Here is a 25,893-nt window from a genome sequence, read left to right on the forward strand (position 1 = left end):
GGGATGCAGGTTGAATACTAAATGTTTGCAGGCGACTTGTGCAGAGCTGAGCTTGTCTTGTATTGAGCTCTGACGTGAGCACACTGCACTTGCAGCACTGTTTCAGATAAAGAGTTGGGAATTCGTGTTTAGAGAAATCATCTAGAGAAGGCAAAGAAAACATAAGGAAAATAAGACTTTTTTTATTTGAGATTTTATCAGAATGAAAATACTCCTGTGGAAGACCTCTGGCTATGTGATGGAGAGGGAGAAATGGGCTATACTCCTAGGATGGACTGGTGTTTTGAAGGAGTATGCTTTACATCTTATGGCTGAGGATTTCTAACAGCGTTCCTGTTACCTCTGCAGCTGAGGCACAGAGATGGGCTTGGTGTTTCATGCTGCACAATATAGGACATGCTTGTAAGGTGGAGCCTATATTTTTTACACTTCATCTTCAGGTAAATCTCAGAAATCTCAATATTTATTAAAAGATGCAACGCCCTACTGAACTGCCACTTGTCAAGAAGAAGGACATCCAAAGAGAATCTTGTCTCAGAAAACAAAAGTCTATGACAAATCTGTCATTTATAAGCGGAGGCACAGAAAATGGAATGCTCTTCTCCTATCAAGCAAGCTGGAAAGAGGCCTCCAACACCCAACTTCACTTTGTTAGGAGGGAAGAGAAAGTTGAGGAGTCTACGAGCTGTCTGTCAAAGGTGTTCTCCAAGTCTGTGCACACTCTTCTTTCTGGAGCATCTTGGGAAACGGGAAATGGAGCTTCCATTTGTAGTTCACAACGGAGGGCATCATATCATTTTACAGGAAATCAAGATGTAATGATGTTTTCAGTGGCAGGATGCTCCCAGCTTGTGGATAACCGGCACAATACTAATTTAGGGGATATTCGCAAGAGCTGGTCTGAGGAAGAAGAAGATAATTGCCTGCGGGAAGGAACTGCTTATTTAGACGAGGAAGTCATCATGACCATGCTGGTTGATTTAGAACAGGCATTGTATTGTGAATCACTTGGTAAGTTACAAATTATTAAAACCCTGGATAAAGAGTTCTTATCTAATACTCTATTCTCGGCTATTGTGGTGAATTTGATATTGAAAGATAAATGCAATGAATACTAAAAGTCTGCATTTTTTGTAACTTTTGGGGTTCTCAAGTAAATGGAAGCATATGGAATGAACATCATACAGTTAATGAAATTACAATTTATATGCCATGAGTAAAAAGTTTGGTGACTGTAGACACAAAATAATTTTATGGATAACTTGTTTAATGCTTGATATTTAGGGAAGTAGTTTTTTGTGCTCTAAGCCTTTATGGAGTTCTATGAAGTTTATGTGAAGTTTATGGTGTATTTGTTTCAACAGTAAATTACTTCTATTCCTACTTATTGACAGCTATGTGTGCATGCACACTATGGGAAGACTGCCAGTCACAGAGTAGGTCTGCCCCGGGACTACTAAGCTCACAATGAGCAGGGAACTGTATTTTAGTCTGTGAAAGTTTTAAAGTACAATATAATCACACTGCATTGTAAAATTTGTGGTGACCTGTTGTTTTTTTGCTATTTTGCATGAAAGTTTACAAAAGGCTTTTTCATGTACGAGTATCCATTTTAGATGATTTCAGTCCCTCTTGTATCCAGTGTTTGTTTTTTTCCACATAAATATGGCATTCATATTGCTACCCTCTTTCATACAAAAAATTAAAGTTGCCCAAAGTTACTTCCTACCAACAAGCTGGTTTTCTAGCAAAAATTCTGTGATAAAAGCATACTGACCATTTTTGGGGTGGTCGTGAGTTGCTTTTATCTTTTTCTGGTAGTTACGGTCTGTAAAAAGAGGGGTGTGTGAATTTACTCAGTGGTTAACATGTATGTGTAGACTTTAGAAGGACCTGTCAGCCCTTCTTATGTGTCTATTTTAGTTTATCTGTCACTAAATTGCATTTCCGAATCTTCTTTTCCCAGAGCTGATGTTTTCTGCTCTCATCTCTTATTAAAGGGGGTTGTCCAAATATTTGAAAAACTTAGCAGGTGGGCTGGGGAGGGCTTTATACCTCCTGCGGCACTCCCGGAGTCGGAGATGTGTCCCTGTTTGTTTTCAGGGACAGGCACGCTCAGCTCTGGCAAACTCTGGCAGCCTGGCACGCCCACCCTTCTCCTGTCCCAGCACCGGATACAATGCAGAGACATGGGGAAAAGTGGAGTAGAGGTGCAGGAAACTGGGAGCGCCGAAGCAAGTAAGTAAAGTCTTTTTTTTAAAGCAATTTTTTTTAGCAGCCCACCTGCTACGTTTTTCAGGTAATTGGACAACCTATTTAACATCTGTATTTTATCATCTGTATTTCATACATTTTCTGCTGGTTGTTGGGAATCTTAGCTTCATCTGTATCCTATTCTTCAGTATGTCACTTGCCAGTAGCTAAGCATAGGCCAAATTCCCAAATGTTTTGCTTCTATAGTATCTGGCCATGTCAGCATGCCTATATGTGCAGTACAACTGTACTGCAGAGATTGTCTGGAACAATAATATAATATACTTTCTGTATCATGAAATGCTATGTAAATTGCTTATGTGGTGGTAAAAACATATCACTTTGTCTAGGTGAAGATCCAGAAACGAGGAGAATGAGAACTGTGAAGAATATTGCAGATCTTAGACAAAATCTAGAAGAAACCATGTCCAGCTTACGTGGGACACAAATAAGTCATAGGTAAGTGTGACCCCCTTTATTCATATGTAGACTTGTGTATTCCCTGCAGGCGATGGTATGGTAACTAAGCCGACTGCTGCATTGTTTATAGGTATAAAAAGCTGACAAATCTGTATTGAGGTCTAAAAAGCATGAGAAGACACTACATTGCTTGGTGCATTGTTTCAATAGCTGCAGTGGAATCAATGCACCAATCAGAGTCACTGTAGAGAGCGGCTAAACAGCTGGTGATCACTTATGAATTATAATCGGATAAGCCCTCAATGTAGAATATTCATAGACATAGAACAGACCATTGTGACAGATTGACAACCTGCTGCTTGTCATGTTGAGACTTGTTGCGCTCCATGGATAAAAACTGTATATAAATATACTTATAGCAGTCATTCACTGAGAAGAACCATCCACTTGAATCCTAAGTACAGGGAGCGCAGTATATATAGATGGATAAATGACAAATTATACAGAATAGTTCTCCTACAGTGGTGTTTGTCAAGCTCCACCTGCTCTATAACATGCTTTCTGCAGATAGGACACAATGTACAATGGGCCTAGCTCCTTTTCTATGCCATGCTACCTGTAGTTTAGATTGCATTTTTGACAGGCTTTTCCCTATAGGAGTCCTATCAGTCTGTTTTCTGGTGTCTCACTGTGTGATTGACAGCTCTCTCTGTGTACAAGTATAAATGAGAAAACATGTCAAACGCTGGTGTTGGCAGGACAGGTTTTATATCTGCTATCTTTTAAGAATTTTACATCAAAATGCAGGGTCAAAACACGGGAAACCATTTTTACTGTACCCCAGCCCAGCCAAGATTATTGTATTTGACTAAAACACTAAATCAGATTTATCAGGCTTGTATTCTGTTTCCTTGCACAGCACACTTGAAACAACATTTGATAGCACAGTAACGACTGAAGTAAGTGGGAGAAGTTTGCCAAGTTTGACAGGCCGATCTTCTACAGTGACGTGGAGACTTGGACAAGCTAGCCCAAGGCTTCAAGCGGGTGATGCCCCCTCTTTTGTTGGTGCTTATCCACGAAGTAATACTGGGCGCTTCATTCATACAGACCCATCACGCTTCATGTACACTACACCTCTCCGTCGTGCTGCTGTTTCACGACTTGGAAACTTATCACAAGTCGATATCTGCGAGAAGGGAAACCATGACCTTGACATGTCTTCAGATGTGGATGTAGGAGGCTATATGAGCGATGGTGACATTCTTGGAAAGAGTCTGAGATCTGATGATATCAACAGTGGGTGAGTATCTTTGTGATCCCTACTCTATTTTTCAATTTTAATAGTTTTTGGTTGAATATATTATATGTAAATGATAAAACAATATTTATATGCCATGGTATCTCTTTATATCTATCATATTTCAAAGAGCTCAGTGTAAGTAAGGCCTAAGAAGCTGAGCCCACTCTATGTATGGTAGATGTCTGCTGTATGATACCCACCACTGACTGCGGCAAACATTACAGGTAATCTGTAAGCCGCAGTTAAACTCAACCATGGCACAGAGGGCACCAACACAGTGGTGGTGGATAAGCCATAGACATTGGGTTTAGCAGGGGCAATGATATTAGTAGCCATGATAAGATTTGATTTTTTACATGAAAAAACAACAACAATGAAACAAAAATTTAAAAATTTGGTATATCTGTAATCACACTGTAGAACTGAAGTGGATAATAACACCCGTGTTCTTTGTTTGTTGCACCAAGACTGTGAAAAATGGCTTCATATCCAAGTATTGTTCCACATTCAAATGCCACTGGGATGTGTCCTTGTGCTTCTGCTCACTTCTCAGTAGTTTCAGGAGTGTATTTAATATTACAGCAGACACCTGAAACATTAGGGAGAGAGATGAATGAAATTAGTGCAAAGAGATTGTGAGGATGGTCCCCACTACACTTGGAGAAGGTGTACTGAAGCTATTTTCACAGTCCTGCTGCTCCTAGAAACTCACAGAAAGTAATGATTACATATGTTTCCAGGTCTGTGAACACTGAGTGCACTTTTGCAATGTCAATATTACCGATAGGCTCCTTTTAAGACATATGCTAAATAAGTTGCTGTATATATGGGTTTTCCATCAAACATTTATAACCTGCTTTTCTCACAGTGGACTCAAAGCACAACATCAATGGCATAAAGTTATAATTGCCCCCATAGGCTTGCCTTAGTTTTATTAATTACATTATGTACAGTATAATATGGAAACAATTGTCATCCATGTGGAAAGCTTGAAATTGGGGTACGTTCTAAGAAGAAACACTGATTAATGCTAGTTAATGCTACTGTTATTAAACGGATTCCATTAACATGGCAATAAATGAAATTCACACAGAAAAAGGGTTGCTGAACACCGTGGATATGAATGGATTATTTCAAGCCAAGGCTCCTGGCATGCTACATGGTTAATCTCCCTTGACTTAATGTTTTCCTGGACACCACAATAAATGCCTCTTACTTATACAGTTTTCTGGCATTACTGCAAATTTGCTTGATACATTTTTGACAACTTCTTAGAGTGGCAAAGGGGAATTATCATACGTTAAACACTTATCCTCTTTGATTTGCAATTCCACATTGGCTCTTTTTCTATTTTTAATCCTTCCGCATATTTTTATTATAACGTAATTAAAACAATTTCCAGGCTGCATTAATGTGATAAACATGGAGGATATGGGCTCCAAAAACTCAATTCCATTGTGGATTATTCTGATATATTTGTAGTATAAGAACTGACATAGTTAGAAATATATTTAAATTATACAAGTGTTAGGGAAAGAAACATACATGATGTGACCTGCAAAAGAGCTACTGGCTGCCACCAGCGAATTTGACCAAAAAAATCCCAGTTCAGCGTATTTATATGAACCCAGCTATGGGGTGAAGAAGGGGGATGCGGACCATTATGGTTGTTCAGCTAGGGCTGGCTGGGACTGCATACTGGCATGTATATTAATTTTTAGGTTTCCCTTTTACAATTTCATGGAGTTCCTGGAGATGAAGAGCACATCAGCAGTAGTGGGTACACAATCATGGTTGGTCTTTGAATCAGAGAACATGCACTGGCCGGATATCACGGATTGACCACAGTGAATAGAATGGGATGTGCATCATAGTGATAGTTAAAGCAAGGACTCCCTTTTTCTCAGCAGCACCAACACTATGATTATGGATGCTGACCTTAGAGGTGGAGAAACTGACATTTACTGAAATTACAATGTCTGTCATCTGTGGGAAATACAGACGTAGCAATGGTTAAAGGGGTTGCCCCGACTTTTATAAAAAATCTATAGATGGCCTAGAGGGGGAGCTATAAATAGAAATAAATTGCTACTTGCCCCTTCCGTTGCCGAGACAGTGCTGGGACAGGGGATGGATGGGTGTAACCAAACAGGGGCACAGCAGCGGCAGATCATGGTGCAGTAGATCGGGAAAGCCAGATTAGGTAAATACCTGTTTATTTCTTTCTACAGCCTGGGCCACCTTTTAATCTTTTGCTGACTCAATTAGTTAACACATAAAGGGGTAGTAACACCACAGGCATGTTAAGCCAGTCATCTTAAATGTATAACATATGCAAAGGAGGAGAACATGCTCTGCAGAGCACCACTGTGCTCTGTCACTATATAATTTATTCATACCCCTGCCCCTACTTGGTCTGCCTGCATAGTGTACAGAGAGCTGGTGACGTCACGCGCATGCATGCATGGTGCAATGTGTGAGATTTGCAGTGAGATAGAGACACGCTAACATTACCGGCTCTCTATACACTTTGTAGGCTGAACAAGTAGGGCCAAGGGCAGGAATAAATTATATAGCAACCGAGCACAGTGGTGCTCTGCAGAACACATTTTGCTCATTTGCATATAAGTTACATTTCTCCTAAATGCACCCATTGAAAGTTATAAAAGAAGGCCAGAGCATCCAGGGACATGGGAGGTGAGTTGTAATCATCTACCATCAGCTAACCGATTTGGCAAGCTCTGTGCAGCGCTGCGTAATCTGTGTGCGCTATATAAATAAAGAATTATTATTATTGATATTAATCTGATGGTAGATAGTCATATTGACGGGTTTTTTCCCATGTTCCCCCCATTTGTAGGAAGAGCATTTGATACATACCAGTAACATAGAGAATGAAGCAGTATTTTACACAGCAATGCTAATAATAGAGGATGAAAACTCTCTTGCAGTGCAACCTGAATCCATGAAAATCAATTATTAATCAATTTCACATGTGATTTTTTAGCTTATGCTGTGTTCTCTCCAGAGTCACATGACAATAGTTGAAGGTGACCTTAGTTATTATCACACATGTCTGTGAAATAACATTAATGCAGATTTATTGTGGTTTAATTTAAATCCATTACCTTTTCTTTACCTCTATTTTCACTAGGTACTTAACAGATGGTGGCCTGAACCTATACACCAGAAGTCTTAATCGGATACCTGATCTTGCAACGTCTCGAGATGTCATTCATAGAGGGGTTCACGATATTGCTGTTGATGTTGACAGGTAAGAACTGATAGATTGTGTGTGGATGTAGAAGTGGATGTCATATTAATATTATTTGCTATAAACTGGTTGTCATTTTTTTACATTTTTACACTGGTTGTCATTTTTTTTTGTCATGTGTATGAACTTTTTTTACACATGTGTATGACAATCCCCATGTGAAGTAAGCTAGATTGCAAACTTTTTATCAAAAGATAATTAATGTATTTTTTTGCTTACCGTATTTTATTCAATTTTGATTGTTTATTTAAAAAAAAAAACAAGAAAAACACAGAAAAATATTACATGGCCCTTGAGTTATGTTGTCTCTTAAAGGAAATCTATGATTTAAAAAAAAAGTAAAAAAAACATCTACATATACTCACCTACCCTCCTATTCATTTTGATAAAAGCGCTGGTCTTCTCTAGGCCTGACACGCCAGGATCACCAGGAAAAGAGAGTTATAAAAAGCAGACCGAAGCGCACGGATGAGACGCCCAGTTCTCCAACCTGAGAATTGTGCATGCCCCCTTTGTGACACTACCTCCCTCTCTAACATCTATAATGCTGGACTTCACCTGGCTCTCCCATGCTCCCAGAATAGGAGAGGGAGATATGGGGGCATGCATAATTAGCAGCCCAGAGTGGTAGACATCTTGTCCCCGCGTTTCGGCCTGCTTTTTATAAATATCTTTTCTAGGTGATCCTTTCATGTCAAGCTTAGATAAGACAAGTGCCTGAAGATGAAGAGGAGCGTTGGTGAGTATATTTAGTAGTTTTTATTTCCCTGGTGACTATGCTAATTAGCCAGAAGGGGTCCTGGGGGGTGTTACCAGAGCCCCTCCATGCTGTAGCTTTACATGCAGTTACACCGGGCAGGAGTACTTCTGGTTAACACTGACTGCTGTAATCTCAGACAGAGAGGGGTCCTATATAGTGTAACTCTAGGAAGCCCTTAGTGCTCTTATTGCTCATTAGCAGAGTTTGAAAATCTGATTTTAGAAGGAAGGAGGCCGTGGATAACAAATATAAGAAGATCGCCACAGTGCCTGGATCTATAAGTGCCCCTGGTTTATCATGCTTTTATCATTTCCTTTGAGGGTCTGATGAAAGCTGCGGCAGATTTCTGATGCACACATTTTACTTTATTACCCCCAATGTCATTCTTTTTCCTTTTTGAACTACTGGTAAATAAAAAATGGTTTTATTAAATATAATGACCAGTCAATAAATTGATGAATGTGTGTTGTGATCTGGAGTGAGAGGGAATAAATCTATTTCTACCTGCCTGGAGGGATCAGGAGTTGTACAGTTATTAATATTTCATATACACATACAGGACTTTAGAAATGTTTTCTAAGGCTTCTACAGTGGATTAGCCTTCAGTTATGCTGTCACTGCAGTCTTATTGCTGTCTCTGCAGGCTATGCTGTAATGGCAGTGAATTGCTTTATGTAGCCAGCCGTTTTTTGTTTGCATGAGAAAATTAATAGCAGTTTTATTGAACCCACTGTAGCAAAATATAGGGCAAGGTTGGGATGCTAGAGTAGTGGTGATTCGGCTTTCCTTTTTATCTACTGTATGTAAAGTTTTTGATAAATTTTACTCATTAACTCTTTAGGGATTATTTTAACCACTCCTATATCAGTGGATAGAAGGGCATGTGGATATCTTAGCCCTGTTAAAGGACATCTACCATCAGTTTGACTTATGGTAGATGTGTAGGATTCGATGGGTTATGCAGGTCCTGGAACTGTGCTTAGTAAGTATGCAAATTAGCTAAAGGCTAAAGTTGGTATAAGTGGACAACCCCTTTATGCATGTACCATAAAGGGGGAAAAATAATTTGGCTAACCACTGAAGCACTTGCTAAATTCTGTGTGCTCACTTCACTAGTGATGGTGGGGGTCTCAGTAATGGGTAAATCTTTTTTGATTTTACAATGCTGATCTACATTTCTCTAATACCACAATGTTATGTTACATTGAATCATTGCAGAACTGACATTAAATCTTAATTCCGAACCCTGGCCTCGGAAGTAATGGGCAGTTTAGCTCTTACCCATTACCTGCCTCTGTTTCTGGAACAGTTACACCAGCAGTACCATTAGTGCTGCCATTTTGGAGGTGGCACAGCTGGCACAATGTGTAGGGGTGGCTTCACACTTATGTAGAGGGAAATGGAATCTCGTGCCTGGATCCCACTCTACTTTATTGTTTTGCTATTTTTACTATAAAAGTACAGTTTTCTTCTAATGAATCTACTGTATGTGCAATTTAAACCTAGAAGCCTTAGCTGGGATGATGATGCCTTATTACAGTTTGGCGGGGTATACACTCAGGGCCGATTCTAGCATATTTGCTGCCTGAGGCGAATATTAAAATGCTGCCCCCCCCCTCCCCCCCCGCTCCCTGTTAAGTAAATGCTGAAAACTTTACTAACAATTAACATCCCCACAGGCAGCTCCCTGACACTGTGTGACTGGCTACAGGTTCTGGGAGTCGTTAGTGGCATCTAGTACCTTATAGATGACAATCTCTTCCATCAGGAGGATTTTATTCCGGGTTCTCCAATCCATGACGTATCACTGCTGAATTCACGGCCGGATATCCTCAGCTCCGTGCAGCATCTCCACCCGGCGTCCCTAAAAATACCACAGTCACTTACAGTATAAAGTCTCCTGGATAACAACACTGTGCTCCTAAATAATATATACCCCTCACAACACAACTGACCGCACTCTCCCCACATATAAAACATCCCTTCATTATATATATTCTACTGAAATTATAGCAGGTACAGCTATATACAACACCCCCAATTTATTAATACAGACCCTAACATTTAGTTTAAATGATGCAAAGTAATCCTAAGTATGGTATCCAATAACTAATATATCCCACCCTGTTATTATGTTACATGAATTTACATACAGTGCTCCTCTGACCAATGTGAATATATAGCACCCTCTAATATACAGCCCCCCAGCTTAGTAATATACTGTACCCCATATACAGCCCCCAGCTTAGTAATATACTGTATCCCATATACAGCCCCCTCCCAGCTTAGTAATATACTGTACCCCATATACAGCCCCCTCCCAGCTTAGTAATATACTGTACCCCATATACAGCCCCCTCCCAGCTTAGTAATATACTGTACCCCATATACAGCCCCCTCCCAGCTTAGTAATATACTGTACCCCATATACAGCCCCCTCCCAGCTTAGTAATATACTGTACCCCATATACAGCCCCCTCCCAGCTTAGTAATATACTGTACCCCATATACAGTCCCCAGCTTAGTAATATACTGTATCCCATATACAGCCCCCCCAGCTTAGTAATATACTGTATCCCATATACATCCCCCCAGCTTAGTAATATACTGTATCCCATATACATCTCCCAGCTTAGTAATATACTGTATTCCATATACAGCCCCAGCTTAGTAATATACTGTATCCCATATACATCTCCCAGCTTAGTAATATACTGTATCCCATATACAACCCCCCAGCTTAGTAATATACTGTATCCCATATACAGCCCCCCAGCTTAGTAATATACTGTACCCCATATACAGTCCCCCAGCTGAAATCTGGACCCATATAAATATATAACCCCCCCAGGAAAAGAATAGTCTGGCCTCATACAATATATACAGCCCGCCAGTATAAAATTATTCTGGCCCCATATAATATATAGAGCACCCCCCCCCGCCCCAGTTTAAATGTATCTGGCCCCATATAATATACACAACCCCCGCCCCAGTTTAAATGAATCTGGCCCCATATAATATATACTGCATCCCCCCAGTATAAAACAATTCTGGCCCCACAAAATATATACAGTACCCCCCCCAGTATAAAACAATTCTGGCCCCATAAAATATATACAGTACCCCCCCTAGTATAAAGCAATTCTGGCCCCACAAAATATATACAGTACCCCCCCCCAGTATAAAGCAATTCTGGCCCCATAAAATATATACAGTACCCCCCCCCAGTATAAAACCATTCTGGCCCCACAAAATATATACAGTACCCCCCCCCCAGTATAAAACAATTCTGGCCCCACAAAATATATACAGTAACCCCCCCCCCCCCAGTATAAAACAATTCTGGCCCTATAAAATATATACAGTACCCCCCCCCCCCAGTATAAAGCAATTCTGGCCCCATAAAATATATACATTACCCCCCCCCCAGTATAAAGCAATTCTGGCCCCATAAAATATATACAGTACCCCCCCCCCAGTATAAAGCAATTCTGGCCCCATAAAATATATACAGTACCCCCCCCCCAGTATAAAGCAATTCTGGCCCCATAAAATATATACAGTACCCCCCCCCCAGTATAAAGCAATTCTGGCCCCATAAAATATATACAGTACCCCCCCTCCCCCAGTATAAAGCAATTTCTGGCCCCATAAAATATATACAGTACCCCCCCCCCCAGTATAAAGCAATTCTGGCCCCATAAAATATATACAGTACCCCCCCCCAGTATAAAGCAATTCTGGCCCCATAAAATATATACAGTACCCCCCCCCCAGTATAAAATAATTCTGGACCCATACAATATATACAGTCCCCCCCCCCCCAGTATAAAGCAATTCTGGCCCCATGTAATGTATACCCCCCCCCCCCAGTATACATCAATTATGGCCACATATAACTCCCCCACATAAAATAAATGACAGTAGATGAAAAATAATAAAATAATACTCACCTGCAGGCAGCTGCTCCCTCGGCGCGCGGGTCCCGTCTTCACGCGGCTCTTCCCGCAGCCGCCGCTCCGCACAGTGACACAGGCGGCATGACGTCATGACGCCTGTGTCACTGATTAGAACGGAGCGACGCAGCTGCCGGAAAGGCGCTGCGTCGCTCCGCATATAAATCGCGCCTGTGTCTTAAAGAGACAGGCGCGATTTATTTAGCTGGTGGGCGATTCGGGCGTTAATGGACGCCCCAATATCCCACTTTAGAGCGGCGAATTTCGCCGCCCTTTACAGGGACCCGCATTCTGCCGCCTGAGGCGAGATTTTCATCTCGCCTCATGGCAGATGCGGCCCTGTATACACTGATTCCTTATACTGTGGTTAATTGAAAAAAAAACTATTTCTTTTGGAAAGTAGAACAAAGTTAATTTGTTCAATCTGTTTTGAATATGTGATAGGGTCTAGGCCATTTATTATGTAGCAGTAGCTTTGAAAGCAGTCATTCTCCTGTTCTGAGGGCAGTCAGGGAGATTATACTTGGTTATTAAGTTCTCATTGAAATCATGTTTAGGTTTTTTCTGCTTTATCATTAGACCCGTAGGAGTTTATTTACTATTCCTGAGTGATGGACTTATTACATGTACTCTACTATTAAACTCTATAAAGATTTGATGAGTTCTCTGATAGAAAACAGATCTCGTTTCATGGAGCAGCTTCATATTTCTAGTTTTCATAACAATCATTTTGATCCCATAATCATTAGAGATGAGGAAGAATGATTTCTTCAGCTCTATTTATTGTTAACTTAAGCTGTAACAGGGTAAGGGCCAGACCACAATAAAGGATTTTCCAACAATCCAATCTAATGATCTCCTTTATCTGGGCCTTCTCCCACACATGAGTATTTGTGTTTGATGTGATGTCCAAGGTTTGAGTGGTTTGTGTTCTTTTGTGAATATATATCTTAGATGAATAGGTGACATACAATGTGTGTGGTGGTGATATGTTTGGATAGAGTCAGAGTTTCATGTAGAAATAAAAAGAATTTACAGAGGGATGACAAAATAAATGAAGGTTGTTTTTTTTTGTTGCTCTGGTTTTTCTGTTTCCGAAAATCCCCAAATAAATCTATCACTTTATCTGTCTATCTTGTGTTGGACTAGAGCAGGCAAACCTTTTTGAGATCAAGTGCCAAAAATGTGTCCCAACATGGCAGTAACATGAGTGCCCCAATACCGTTGAAAGATAGCAGGGCCCCCTGAACAGGAAAAATTGTGGAGCCATGAGCAAGTTCTCTAATAGCTCCAAACCTACTCTAACCAAATCTTCTCACTATTCCTACAGTCTCAGACAGCCAAAGATGGGTGTCTTTAAAATAATGCAGACTGCCTGAGACTGCAAGAAGATACAGTACAATACAACAACTTTATTATGCCTCTGAGAAAGCTTGTATTGTTGCCCCGTGCCTGTTTATTGATTTCCTATTGTGACCCTGGACCTGTTCCCGTTTATGCTCCTCCACTGCCAGCCCTGACCTTCTGCTCTGCCTCTGACGTTGATCCCGTGCCGCCCACCTTGACCTCCTGCCTGTCCCCGACCACAAACCTGTCTTCCGTTTTTGTAGCTCGCCTTGGCTGCCACCCTGGCCGCAACAAGTCCAACCCGCTTTTCAGTGGGCTCTGGTGAAAACCATTTGCCACTTAGATTCCGGGCCCAGGTGTCAGCTTATGTCATTGTCCACGGTGGTCCTGTGGGTCCACTACCCCTGGAGCCTGACAGGAAGCAATTACGGTACGAACATGTACCAGTCACAATAACACGTAGACACACTAGACAGACATGTGTAGGGTATACTACATGAGATGCCATGTCTGGCAAACACTGTGCCTGAAAAACAGCCCTGGCACCCATAAGTTGTCCCCCATTGGACTAGAGTGTACCCATCCGATAACTGAAGTCTGTTCTCAATGGTCATTATACGTTTACATGATGATACTGCTGGACGCTGTTGACAACTTCTTAAAAGTTTGCAAACACAGTTTTCTTAGTAGTAGCCTGCTGCCCAGCCATTGCCTGTTTGCATTCCTGTGTGCATTCTCTATTGCTTCTGGACCCTTTAATAGAGAGCAAACTCATGGATGATGAAAGGTTAGCTAAACATGCACTGTATCTGCAGAACAGCTGGAAAGACTTTTGTTTCTTCTATCTAATAGTTAGTAAAAGATGAGTAAATTGTGGGTGAACTTTGTTATGTTCACAGATACAAGATGTAGCATGTATATGTACATCTGTACAGTGTATGTGCCAAGTAAATATTTAGGAATACTATAAGTGTTTTATTTATACCGTATCTCTCATCCTGAAATATACAAATATACTTGACAAGATTTTCATGTTTGGCTGTAATGCAGGAATATGCAATCAAGATTTTAGGCAACATCATTTGAAGAAGAAAAATGCATAACAAAAAGGGAGGGCAAAGACAAAAACTAATGAAATACTGTGCAGTGACGTCTAAGTGATACAGTGAAATCTCAGGCTTAGTTCACATCTTGGTAGGATTCTACCATTAAAAGAAAGTAGTAATTTTTCATCTGGTAAAATAATGGAACACTACAATTTAAGCCAATTGAACTTGAAATTGGCTCCCCTCTTTTTTTTTATTTTGGTTTACCATTTTTTTGGGCTCCCATAAGAGGATAGAAGATTAGAAGCAATGGCCGAAATGTGAACAGAGCCTTAAACACAACATAGCTATGCCTCAGGCCCCCATGCTCTGCGTCACCTTATCTTTCTAAAGCCTGGATGGAAAGAATCATTATGGAAAAATCAATTATAAACTACAAATAAAGCTTTATTAAAAATACACCATATTAGGCAGTAGTTACAATGTAGGTTTTAATAATGTTTTATAGACATTTTTCAGTACTCCTTTGGTTACATTTTACCTTTTACTGAGCGATGGATTCCGATTCCTCCATTGTGCTCTCATTTGTCACCTAGATGAATGGTATCTCATTTCAGGAGACCTTGACAACAAAACAAATGGTTGCTGCACATATTCAAAAATGTGATAAATGTAGGCAATTTAGAAATGTCCTTCAAAGTGATCAGGTTTTTATTCTGTAATTCTATGTAGGAATTAGTATATATAGGACACTGTTGATGTACTGCTGCTAAGGGAACGTACCAACTGATACAGGTCAAATTAAGACATCCATAGTCAAAAACCTCATTATCTTACAACCTCTGTTGTAATGTACGTTTTCCAAGCTACTGCAAGTGTTTAAAAAACAACTTCAATAGGGGTAATTTCACAGCTGGTAAACCGCTGCTGAACGTGTCTTCCAAGGACATCTGGCCTAAAATTCTGCAATACATGATTGATTTGCAAGTGTAATGTCTATACACGTTTATGACATTGCTTTCAGTTACTTCTGCTTTATTTGAAGTGACATAGACAAGACAAACGCTTGTTTTGTGTTATTCTTCACATTCGTGGTAATTGTGATTTATGTTAGTGACATCTTTGCAGTAGTACAGCACTAACTGTATGTCTTTCCTTTGTAGCTGGGATGACAGCAGTTCTGCTAGCAGTGGCCTTAGTGACACACTTGATAACCTCAGCAACGATGACCTGAATACATCCTCTATTGGTTCCTATTCTAATGCAGTTTCTCCTAGGAAAACTAATCATACAGCGGTAAGTGCCGGCTCACAACGCATGAATCCATTATACTTGGTCATACTCTGTGTATTATTACAGATTACAGTTTACAATGTACTACAGATTGATTGTAAGGGATCACTAAACACTAAAATTACAGTCATGACATATGAAGCATGAAGGAAAATACAAGTTTTCTTTTACTGTTTCACTGAACTTTTATTACAAATGTTCAATGGTAAAATAGAATACTTAATGGAATAGAGATTTTGGGGTACATTTATCAAGGTTTGTATGGTATGTTATCTGGCTTACAAATCCTGAAATAACTGCAGCTCCTGGGGTGTGCAGGCAGTGGGGATTAAATTATTTTCCTCCTTATGCCACATTGGAGGACCATAAAGGGGGCCATGGTGGTTGGTTGATTAAGTTGTTCAAAGTGCAATTCTACACCAGCCAGGGTCTAGCAGCCGGCCACCGTATAAAAATCAAGAAACTTCTATAGGAAAGGGAGAAAAAAAATGAAATTTCTACTATGAGGCATGCTCCACTGGTGCTTACGGGTCTATATACTGTAAAGCCGGAAAAATATTCCGTAATCAAAGATCACAATATGAACACCAAAAACAGTGTTTAATAGTCTGCAGAACCAATTTATGTAAGGCTACATTCACACGGCCGTATGGGGGACATATATACTTCCGACGTATATATGCTGTATATACGCCCCCCATAGACCACAATGGGCACACGACGCCGTACGGAAGCGTCCCGTAACCAGGAAAAAGATAGGACATGTCCTTTCCCAGTAATACATAGCTGTGGAGAGTGGCGGGGGTGAGCTCCCGGGTGCCAACATGTGCCCGTCTATGGTAAAGCGGGCACAATGTTGTGTCAATGTAGTCTAAATACAGTTATTAAAATACAATATAATTCCATAGAAAACCATACAAAAACTTTTTACATCTGTTTATGGGCTGATTCTTTCATATATTAAGGCCAAGATAGTACATTATTGCTATTGTATGCCTCACTGTTTCATCTTGTACAATGATTTACACCATGACAGAAACCTGGCTTGCGTCCTTATATTCATTTGCAGACTGCTGTCTATAATATGATGGCTTTATTATTTCTACCAAGACCGACAAACAATATTAAAATGTTCTCTTTAGCAACTCCTACTATACAATCAATGGGTTATTAAAATGTATAAAATTGTATATGCAAACTAGATATGCATTAGAGGAAATCTGGATTGTATGGGGTCTTTAAAACATGGCTGCTTTCATCCAAAATCAGCTCCACACCTGAACATGTTATTGTAAGTTCTATTCTTTTCTACAGCTGCGATGCAATACAAACACAAACCATGTTTAGGTGTGACACTATTCTGGAAGAAAGCAACACCTGGAGTAACTCTTTTATAAGAAATATGTTCATATTACAGCCAGCACATCTGGAACAGTTCCTAGTTGTATTGAAACAAACTTTAGTCACCACTGAACCCTAAATTGAATTAAAGGATAAAAAATATGGTTCATTTACGCAAGGTAGAAATTTATTATCACATTTCTCACGATTGTTGCAATTAAGCGACTCATGACAAAACTGTGTCGCACTGAACGGTATCATACGGAACACCTAATGAGACTGCACTCCAAGGTAAAATGTAAAAAAACGGATGGGAGGTTTATTAGCCCAAGTGCAACGTTTCAGACCCTGTTCAGGATCCTTTTTCAGGGTCTGAAACGTTGCACTTGGGCTAATAAAGCTCCCATCCGTTTTTTCACATTTTACCTTGGAGTGCAGTCTCATTTTTTTTCTTGGATATATTCGTCTCGTGTGTCAAGACCAGGATATTGGGGTTTGCACCCACAAAGTTACTAAGCAATCTTGGTGCCATGTAATATATATGGTTCATAGCATTTCAATGAATTACTTATTGACTGGAAAGGGTGACATCTGCTGGTTACATAGATGCATGGCATTCATGTTGAATATTTTCTTCACAAAGCACATACACAATGGGGTATTGTTGACACAACATCTATATGCAGAATAGGCATAGCCTTCAATATTGTCTTATTTCCAATAATTGACTACTGAAATATAAAATACACATCCATGTTACTTTGCTTCATGTTTAATGATTGATATTCTGTATCCGACAGCTTAAGACAGAAGCTGAGAAGACTTGGTGCAATGATGAGGTGAAGAAACAAGATGATGAATATGACATTAGTGTAGAGAGCGGTAAATGGAAAGGGCTTTCATCTGGGATGTCTGATGACTCTGAAAAAGGCGGGCAAAAGTCTCTGTCCATCTCTCAGACTGGGTCATGGAGGCGAGGAATGACGGCCCAAATAGGAACTTCATCATCCAGACATAAATCTGGAAGCAGCACACTAAAAGCACCAGGTATGTACAAAGGGTTAAACATTTAGCTAGGAATTTATTATACCATAGAAGGAAAACCTTATCAATTGTGATTATTGTGTGCACCATTACAGAATACATGAATAATAAACTATGTGTACACACAGAACATACTGCATTACTAAAAATACAAAAAACAAGTCATTAAATGAGTGGAAAAGTGATTCAATGGAGTAACTAGTCATTTTATGACTTTGCATTTTTACTAATTTTCCTTTGTGCAGCTTTTTTCTCTAATTCTCAGTACTTCTGGAGCCTATTAGGTAAGGTCTAGCTGCTATGATGTCTCCCTTAAACTAAACAAAGAAAATTACTAAGGATTTCTTCCCAAACTCTATTTCTTACTGACTAGAAGCTATTGCTGTTCAGTCGTTTTGCCACAACCTCCATATCAGTTGAGTACTCCAAACTTGGAATCCTACTGCAATAGAGCATAAATTAGAAGCACTCCTCTTATGATGCAGTAAAAAATGATACTGCTATAGATCCAGGGCTGGCTTAGGGGGTGGTAAACTGGGCATTTACCCAGGGCCCTCTGTCCTAAAGGGGCCCCATGCATGTCAACTTTTGACAGAGGATGTATTGCTACTTTAATTCCCCATGAAGATATTTATCATCTTTCTCCTGTCTATATATCCATCATCTATCTGTCTACTTATTGATCTTCTATAAGTTTTATCTAAGCTTTATATCTATTACAAAAAAGTATAAAAAGTAACTTTACTTTTATCTACACAATATCAGTATTTATAGCGCTAATGCCATCTTTATTTAAAGTGTTAATGCCATCTAATATCCTTCAACACCTCTCCTCAATAATATATGAGTCTATATATTTTTAAATTATCATTAAGATCTGGAATCTATGCACCATCTGGTATATTGTATAAAAATAACAATCGTTATGTATATAGCCATCAAACTATATACATCACTGCAAGGGCCCTGCACCAGGTATATAACCTACTTGCATTTTATGTATATGTTATTTGGATTAAGTTTGCAGTGTTTGCCTCGTAATAAAGTAATTTGTATCACATCCTAAAAGGATTGCTTCTACTTTATGTTCTCTGTCACTAAGATTCTGCAGCAGGATCACATAAGACATTATGGAGAAGTACTGACTTGTATTCATATTCATATAACCCTTGGGGAGAGGTACAAAGTGTATTGCCATCGGTAGCTGTGTCTGGATCTCTCTGTCACTTGGCTCCTCTACTCGCTCCTTCTCCTTACACTATAGGTCTGTAAATAATCTGAAATCTGTCTCTCTTGTTATAGCAAGATGGAATTCAGTGTCAAAGTTAGTTTAGTGGGTCAGGGAGCTGAAAGAAAAGAAACCAGCAAGGTTGGAGTAAGACTTTCTTGGGCCCGGGGCTGAATGAATATTATAGCCTCTACAGGTCTGGAATTCTCTTTCTACTAGGACCAAGCTTCTTGGGGAATGGAGGATGTGTCCCTTCTGCCTGGTTTTAGTCTGCACTTTCAGGACCTTTGGAGGATCTTCAAAGGTCCTGAAATGACTCCCACGTATCATCTAAGTTGAGAGAAGGAACAGATGTACGAGCATTTAGAAAATCTTGTTACATTCACTAGTACTTTTGATTTATTAAAAAATTGTGGACACGTTAGTCACCATTTTGTTTTCTTGTTTGTTATTTTTCAAATAAAATTACTAATTTTCATCTATTTATTCATTAAATGGCAACAGGAAAAACAGATGACGTAAAAGCTTCAGAAAAAGTGAAAGCACCACTTAAAGGTGGCCCATTGCAGCGCTCTCCTTCAGATGCAGGGAAAAGCAGCGGGGATGAAGGTAAAAAGCCACCGACCGGCATTTCACGACCAACAGCCACAGGGTCATTTGGATTTAAGAAGGCTGGTGCACCCACCATAACTGCAAGTGGAGCTACTATTACTAGTGGATCGGCTACACTTGGGAAAATGCCCAAGTCAGCAGGAATTGGAGGAAAGGGTGCTAATCGCAAGACTAGTCTTGATGGATCACAAAATCAAGATGATGGCGTGTTGCTGAGCAATTCCAAAGCCACTCTGCAGTATCGCAGCCTACCTCGTCCTTCTAAGTCCAGCACTAGCAGTATACCAGGGCGGGGAGGGCACAGGTCAAGTACAAGCAGCATTGACTCCAATGTCAGCAGCAAATCAGCCGGTGCAGCTGGCACAAAACTAAGAGAACCATCAAAAATCTCTGAGCGCTCCAGCCCTGTCAATATCAATCAAACTGACAAGGACAAGGAAAAGGTGTCAGACTCAGAAAGTGTCTCTTTATCAAGTTCTCCTAAATCAAGTCCAACATCAGCCAGTGCCTGCGGTACCCAAGGTCTGAGGCAGCCAGGATCAAAATATCCTGATATTGCCTCTCCAACATTTCGAAGGTGAGACGTTGTTTAATTTGCATGTGTATTTTCTCTCATTTACCGCAGAACTAAATGTGTTACTATGTCATAAAGTTTTCTAGAGCACCATAAGTATACCGGCTGTTCCCGACTTAAGGACAACCGACTTACAGATGACCCCTAGTTACAGACAGACCCCTCTGCCCACTGTGACCTCTGGTGAAGCTCTCTGGATGCTTTACTTTAGTCCCATGCTGCAATGATCAGTTATCTGTACTGAAATTTTATTGATAATCCATGGTCCCATTACGGCACCAAATTTTTAAAATCCAATTGTCTCAGGGACAAAAAGACAATTTGTCTGGATCTGCAACTATAAAATATACCTGTTACGACTTACATACAAAATTAACTTAAGTACAAACTAAACAATCCTATCTTGTATGTTACCCCAGGAGCGTCTGTATATGCTTCTATACTGTCTATGTGAAGATATGTGCATTTTTTTTTTAAAGATTTTATTTTTCATTTTCCAAAATTACAACAATACACAAAAGGCAACAACATCCGCCTCAGGGAAATATAAGGCACAATCATAAAGTTAGGGTTAGCAGCACAAAGATATCACTAATAGAGAAATACATCGGTCAGTAATGCAATAACAAACCCGTATAATGCGTCACAGGAGGAAAACCCCTCTCCAAGGCAGGTTAACGCTCACTAACTCCCTCATTCACACCTCACACACACAGAGCTATCCCTCCTCCTCTCCTGAAGCGGTCTGAGAGGTCACCCACACATCCCAGATCAAGGAAAAACGGTCCGGAGCACCTCTAGCAGTGTAAGTGAGTTTGTACATTGGAAGTTCCGCATTAATCAGTGAAATCCATTTGGCCAAGGTGGGGAGCTTAGGAGGCTTCCAGTTTAGCAAAATAACCTTCCTACCATAAAACATTAACAGCCGGAACAAAACCCTCTCCAATTTTTATTAACAAAATACACCCTAAAGATGGCAATAGTCTTTCATCCATTTCAAGTTGCAGCCTGTTTCTGAACAATACTACATGCACATTAATACCTAGATTTAAATACTATAAAGAATATTATTATTATGGACGTTTTTCATATATGATGCATTTGAGCTTTAGGTTTCATGCACAAACCAGGCAAAAAAATCCCTTCCTTACTATGGAGGGATAGTTTGAAATATTTGTTTTGAAGAGCTCACTGTTAAAATAATTAATTTTGTGTGTGTAACTGTCTCCCTCTAATGGACAAAATAGAAATTGCAGCACTTTCTAATTGTAATCTTTATACGGTAGGTATAAGGCTTTTCTATATGAAGTATGATATAATTGGTCTATATTAAGTTAAATATTAATTCTCTGTTACTTTGCAGATTATTTGGTACAAAAGCAGGAAATAAATCTTCCTCCCCTGGCAGTGGTGATGCTGTGAAGACTGCATCCGTCATGTCCAGCCCCAGCAGCACATCCTTGGCTAGACAAGGCAGTTTGGATTCTCCATCCTCTGGTACTGGTAGCATGGGAAGCGCTGGTGGACAAAGTGGAAGCAGCAGCCCCTTGTTCAGCAAACCCAACGAATTAACGCCTGATGTTATAAGCTTAGGACATTCCTTGGCCTCCAGTCCAGCTTCAGTTCATTCATTTACTTCGGGTGGTCAAGTGTGGACAACAAATTTAAGCAGTTCATCTGCTGGTAGTAAAGATACTCCTAGTTACCAGTCTATGACGAGCCTCCATACCAGCTCAGAGTCAATAGATTTACCTCTCAGTCATCATGGATCGCTATCCGGATTGACAACATGTCCACAAGAGCTCCAGAGCATGCTGATGAGGACTGGAAGCGTGAGGTCAACCCTTTCAGAAAGGTGAGGATGTTTTCCAATAAGAACTTGTGCCATGAATTACTTCTTTTGTATTAATATGTTTCCTTTTGCCAGCTGATTCTGTAGCACTGTTCAGAGATTGTCAACATTTACAGGGGACAATTGATGTTTGTCACCGACCTATATAATGGGAAGAAATGGAATGTCTACGAAACTATCAGGATAGATTGTTGGTTTAGTCCTGTGGAATGAATGGAGCCCTATGGAGTGAAGGGAGCGCAGGTCTAATATGCGCAACCTCCTCTGTCCACATACAGCACTGGACGTTCAGCATTTCCATCCCCTTTAATTCTAATGATCCCAGGAGGTCCCAGAGATCAGACACTTCACAAATTTATCTACTCAGATTATTAATAAAATATAATTGTTTTCAGTAGGAAAGCTTCTTTTAATTTGGGAATATTTGGGTTATTAAAACCACTGCTTGAGGACCTGCTAGTGGTTTAGTGTCCTAATCTGACTTGACCATTTCCCATTATTTCATTTCCCGAGAGTCTATGGGGGTCAGCAAGAACAGGCACTATAAACCTTACTCAACCCCCACTGTGCCTTTGCTGAAAAGTGTAGTGCAGGCGTCCCAGATTAAATCTGCCTCCTACCACCAGTATAATCTTTCCCTACACTTTTTCTGCTTTTGTCTATGTTGGATCCGTCCACATTCCCACAGGTTGCGTGAAATGGTGACAGATCTGTAGTTTCTCACACAGTACTCTGCTCACTGGGGGGACACCATTCTGGTAAGGGCAGGAAGTGAACAGCTGTCAATCAAAAGAGGGAGGTGGGGTTAACTGGCAGCCTGGAGAAAACATGACTCTTCTATTCATAATACTAATTTGCATATCGGAAAATGACTGTAATTAGGTAACAGTGCCTCAGTGGGAGACAATTTTGGGTTATATGGGGAGGTCTTTTAACCCTTTACCAGCAGGTATTACTGGAGGGGAAAATTCTACTGACAGGCAGGCAGATAATTATGCAATTTACTAAATATCAGATTAATGTAAATCAATTTTTGGATGTTTATGTGAGCAGCAGAATTAACCCCTAGAAACATTTTATATGTTGATGATAATTTTTGAGATTTCATTATTTGCTGTGCTAGGAGCTCTAGTGGGGTTATGAAGATGTGTTCTACAACTGTACTTTTAATGGATAAAATATTTTTAACGGATGCAAAACATGTATACATATTATATGGATGATTTTTAATCCACATCTTTTGCCAATTAACTCGAGATGATTATAAAAAATTGGTTTTCTAGGTTCAACGGGGCAGGCGGAAGGAATAAAAATAAAACATGTAGACATACATTCATTCAGCATGTCCCCCAAACTTTTTGTGTGCACTCTTGGTTGAAAAAAAAAGTGGAAGAGGTAGGGAAAGGTCACATGACTCTGGTCACGCCTTAGCAATAACCGGAGCAGAAAAAGTGTTGTCACTGCTGATGGTAAGGTGACTGCCGAGACCACATTGGTCACATAACTCCTCAGTTATAGTCAGTTCATACGCATGTATTTCAGCCTATTTTACCTTTGAGAAGAAGTCAAGATCTCAATAAGAAGTGTAGAGACCCCTAGGCTACTTTCAGGGTGGGTGGAGAAGTAGGGGTATAATAATTTCTTTTGTTTATACTTTGCTAATAGTGGCATTAACAATATATTTTTATTTAATGTTTTTGTCTTATTTGTAGGAGTTATCTTTATCTTAACAGTTTGCAGCTTGACCGAAACACCCTGCCCAAAAAGGGACTGAGGTACAACCACTCCTTGAGCATGACTGCTGCCTTGGTGCACTTTGGGCGTCTCTTGCTTTCTGTCAGTCAATTTGGTTTTTCACTCTGTTTGGTGCTGATTGACCTCTTTTTCAATAGAAAAATTGCTGCATATTTCTTCCATTATATATGTTCCACGTTATGTTTACAGAATCATGACGGAAGAATTGTCTGACCATAAATGAAAATTAGACCTGAAAAAACTTTGTTATAGGAATAAATGTGGTTGTGGTTCTGCACCTTGTACAGAACTAGCACAGATTATTATATGTCTAGTGTCAAGACAATCTCAAGAATCTAACCTAAAGATTCCAAATTAAAGAGTTTTTGAATGTGTTACAATGGGTGGAAATAAATAGTACATATACAACTAATTATTTGATGAAATTGCAGTAGCTGCCATGTTATAGCTGGACAGTCCTGTTCTTCCAGATAAATACTAACATTTCTTGACTTCTTTGACTCCTCGTTGGCTGCTTTTGCATCTGTTCTATTAGATCTAAGTATCTTCTTCTCCAGTCTTCCGTTTACAGCTTTATGTAAAGTTCTAAATGTTGTCTGTAAAGTAATAGTCTGTTGCTTATAAATGCATATGTTACACTCCGGATAATAATGCAATGTCTGTATTATCACTGCCCACAGTACCCATAAACATAGCTTCTGCTGGTGAAACAATTCCATCTTTATTGCTTACTGTGGCATATCATTTCTAGCTGTCTAGATGCCCAGGTTTAATGGCGTGCGGAGAAAGTCAGTGAAATGATGGCCTTAAGCATCTAATTAATACTTTGTGGCGACAAATACATGAACGTTCACTTGTTACTTTGGATGCATCAGAGCAGCTGTTAATTGCTCCCAGTTCAGAGATGTTCTACAGCACAGCACACATCCCATTACCAAATAAACCCAAATTTCCAGCCTGGAAATACTTCTTTGCCCAATAACATATTAGTTTGCCCAGAATTCCTGCTTTTAGTTTCCTTTGTCATTATTTTTTTACAGAGCAAAACAAAGTTCCCCAAACATTTGTGAGTAGCCAGTTCTCCCCCAGTAAATCATTTGAATGTGATAAAGAATACAGTATCTAAGCAACCTTTTGTATTCCCGCGCATTTCAACCTTCAAGACCCATAATTCATACTTCAAAGAAGAAAACCAAGACTTTTAAAATAATAGTGGTTCTAGGACATTTTATCAAGAAATTATTCCTATATATCTTTATAGACCTTTAGTTTTATGCTTGTAGCTGCAACTGTGTAGAACAATTGTGAACAGTATTTGTTTTAAGACACTATAGTCTTTAAGACGGTTTTTGCCTTTATGCCTACCTAGAGGCGAACCTGTGCAAAATTGGGTGCAAACTACTGACTTTGTCCATTGATTTTGAGCCCCTGTATCATTAAGGCATGTGAGGCCTGCTCATGTGCCTATGACATTACAAAAGGACTACTTAGACAGCCTTCGTTGGACTCACACACAAGGATAACATTTGACAATGTGTCAACCCATTGAAATGTTACTCATTGAAGCAATGGGGGAGATTTATTAATTTGTCCATGACAGAATTTTGTTGTAATTTGCACATAAAAATACTCTCTTCAGCATATTTATAAAGGGGTTTAGACAGTTTTAAGGCACTACGACTAGTACACCAATGGGGGCATGGTCTATGAAAAGGGGAGTGGCTTCATGTCAAAAAGTTTGTGCACCATAAATAATCCTAACCTGAAAGAATTTTGTCCAAGTTTTCTGCTGTAAAATAAGATAACTAACAGGGGGTGCAAAATACGACTAGACA

General features: G+C 39.8%; 1 protein-coding gene across 12 annotated transcripts in view; it reads left to right on the forward strand.

Moving 5' to 3' along the window:
* Window positions 1-25,893, forward strand: part of NAV3 (neuron navigator 3) — a 359,389-nt gene that overhangs the window by 284,052 nt on the left and 49,444 nt on the right. For 10 of the 12 annotated variants that reach the window (XM_072146791.1, XM_072146780.1, XM_072146782.1 and 7 more), the window contains 8 exons: window positions 2,604-2,712; window positions 3,593-3,976; window positions 7,131-7,250; window positions 15,523-15,655; window positions 17,794-18,040; window positions 19,770-20,454; window positions 21,815-22,306; window positions 24,016-24,078. In XM_072146791.1, coding sequence (XP_072002892.1) covers window positions 2,604-2,712; window positions 3,593-3,976; window positions 7,131-7,250; window positions 15,523-15,655; window positions 17,794-18,040; window positions 19,770-20,454; window positions 21,815-22,306; window positions 24,016-24,078 — 2,233 coding nt within the window. The remainder of the gene's footprint in view (window positions 1-2,603; window positions 2,713-3,592; window positions 3,977-7,130; window positions 7,251-15,522; window positions 15,656-17,793; window positions 18,041-19,769; window positions 20,455-21,814; window positions 22,307-24,015; window positions 24,079-25,893) is intronic. The other 2 variants (XM_072146785.1, XM_072146792.1) reach the window with 1 other exon arrangement.

This window comes from Engystomops pustulosus, chromosome 4, assembly GCF_040894005.1.
Source record: "Engystomops pustulosus chromosome 4, aEngPut4.maternal, whole genome shotgun sequence".
NCBI lineage: Eukaryota > Metazoa > Chordata > Amphibia > Anura > Leptodactylidae > Engystomops > Engystomops pustulosus.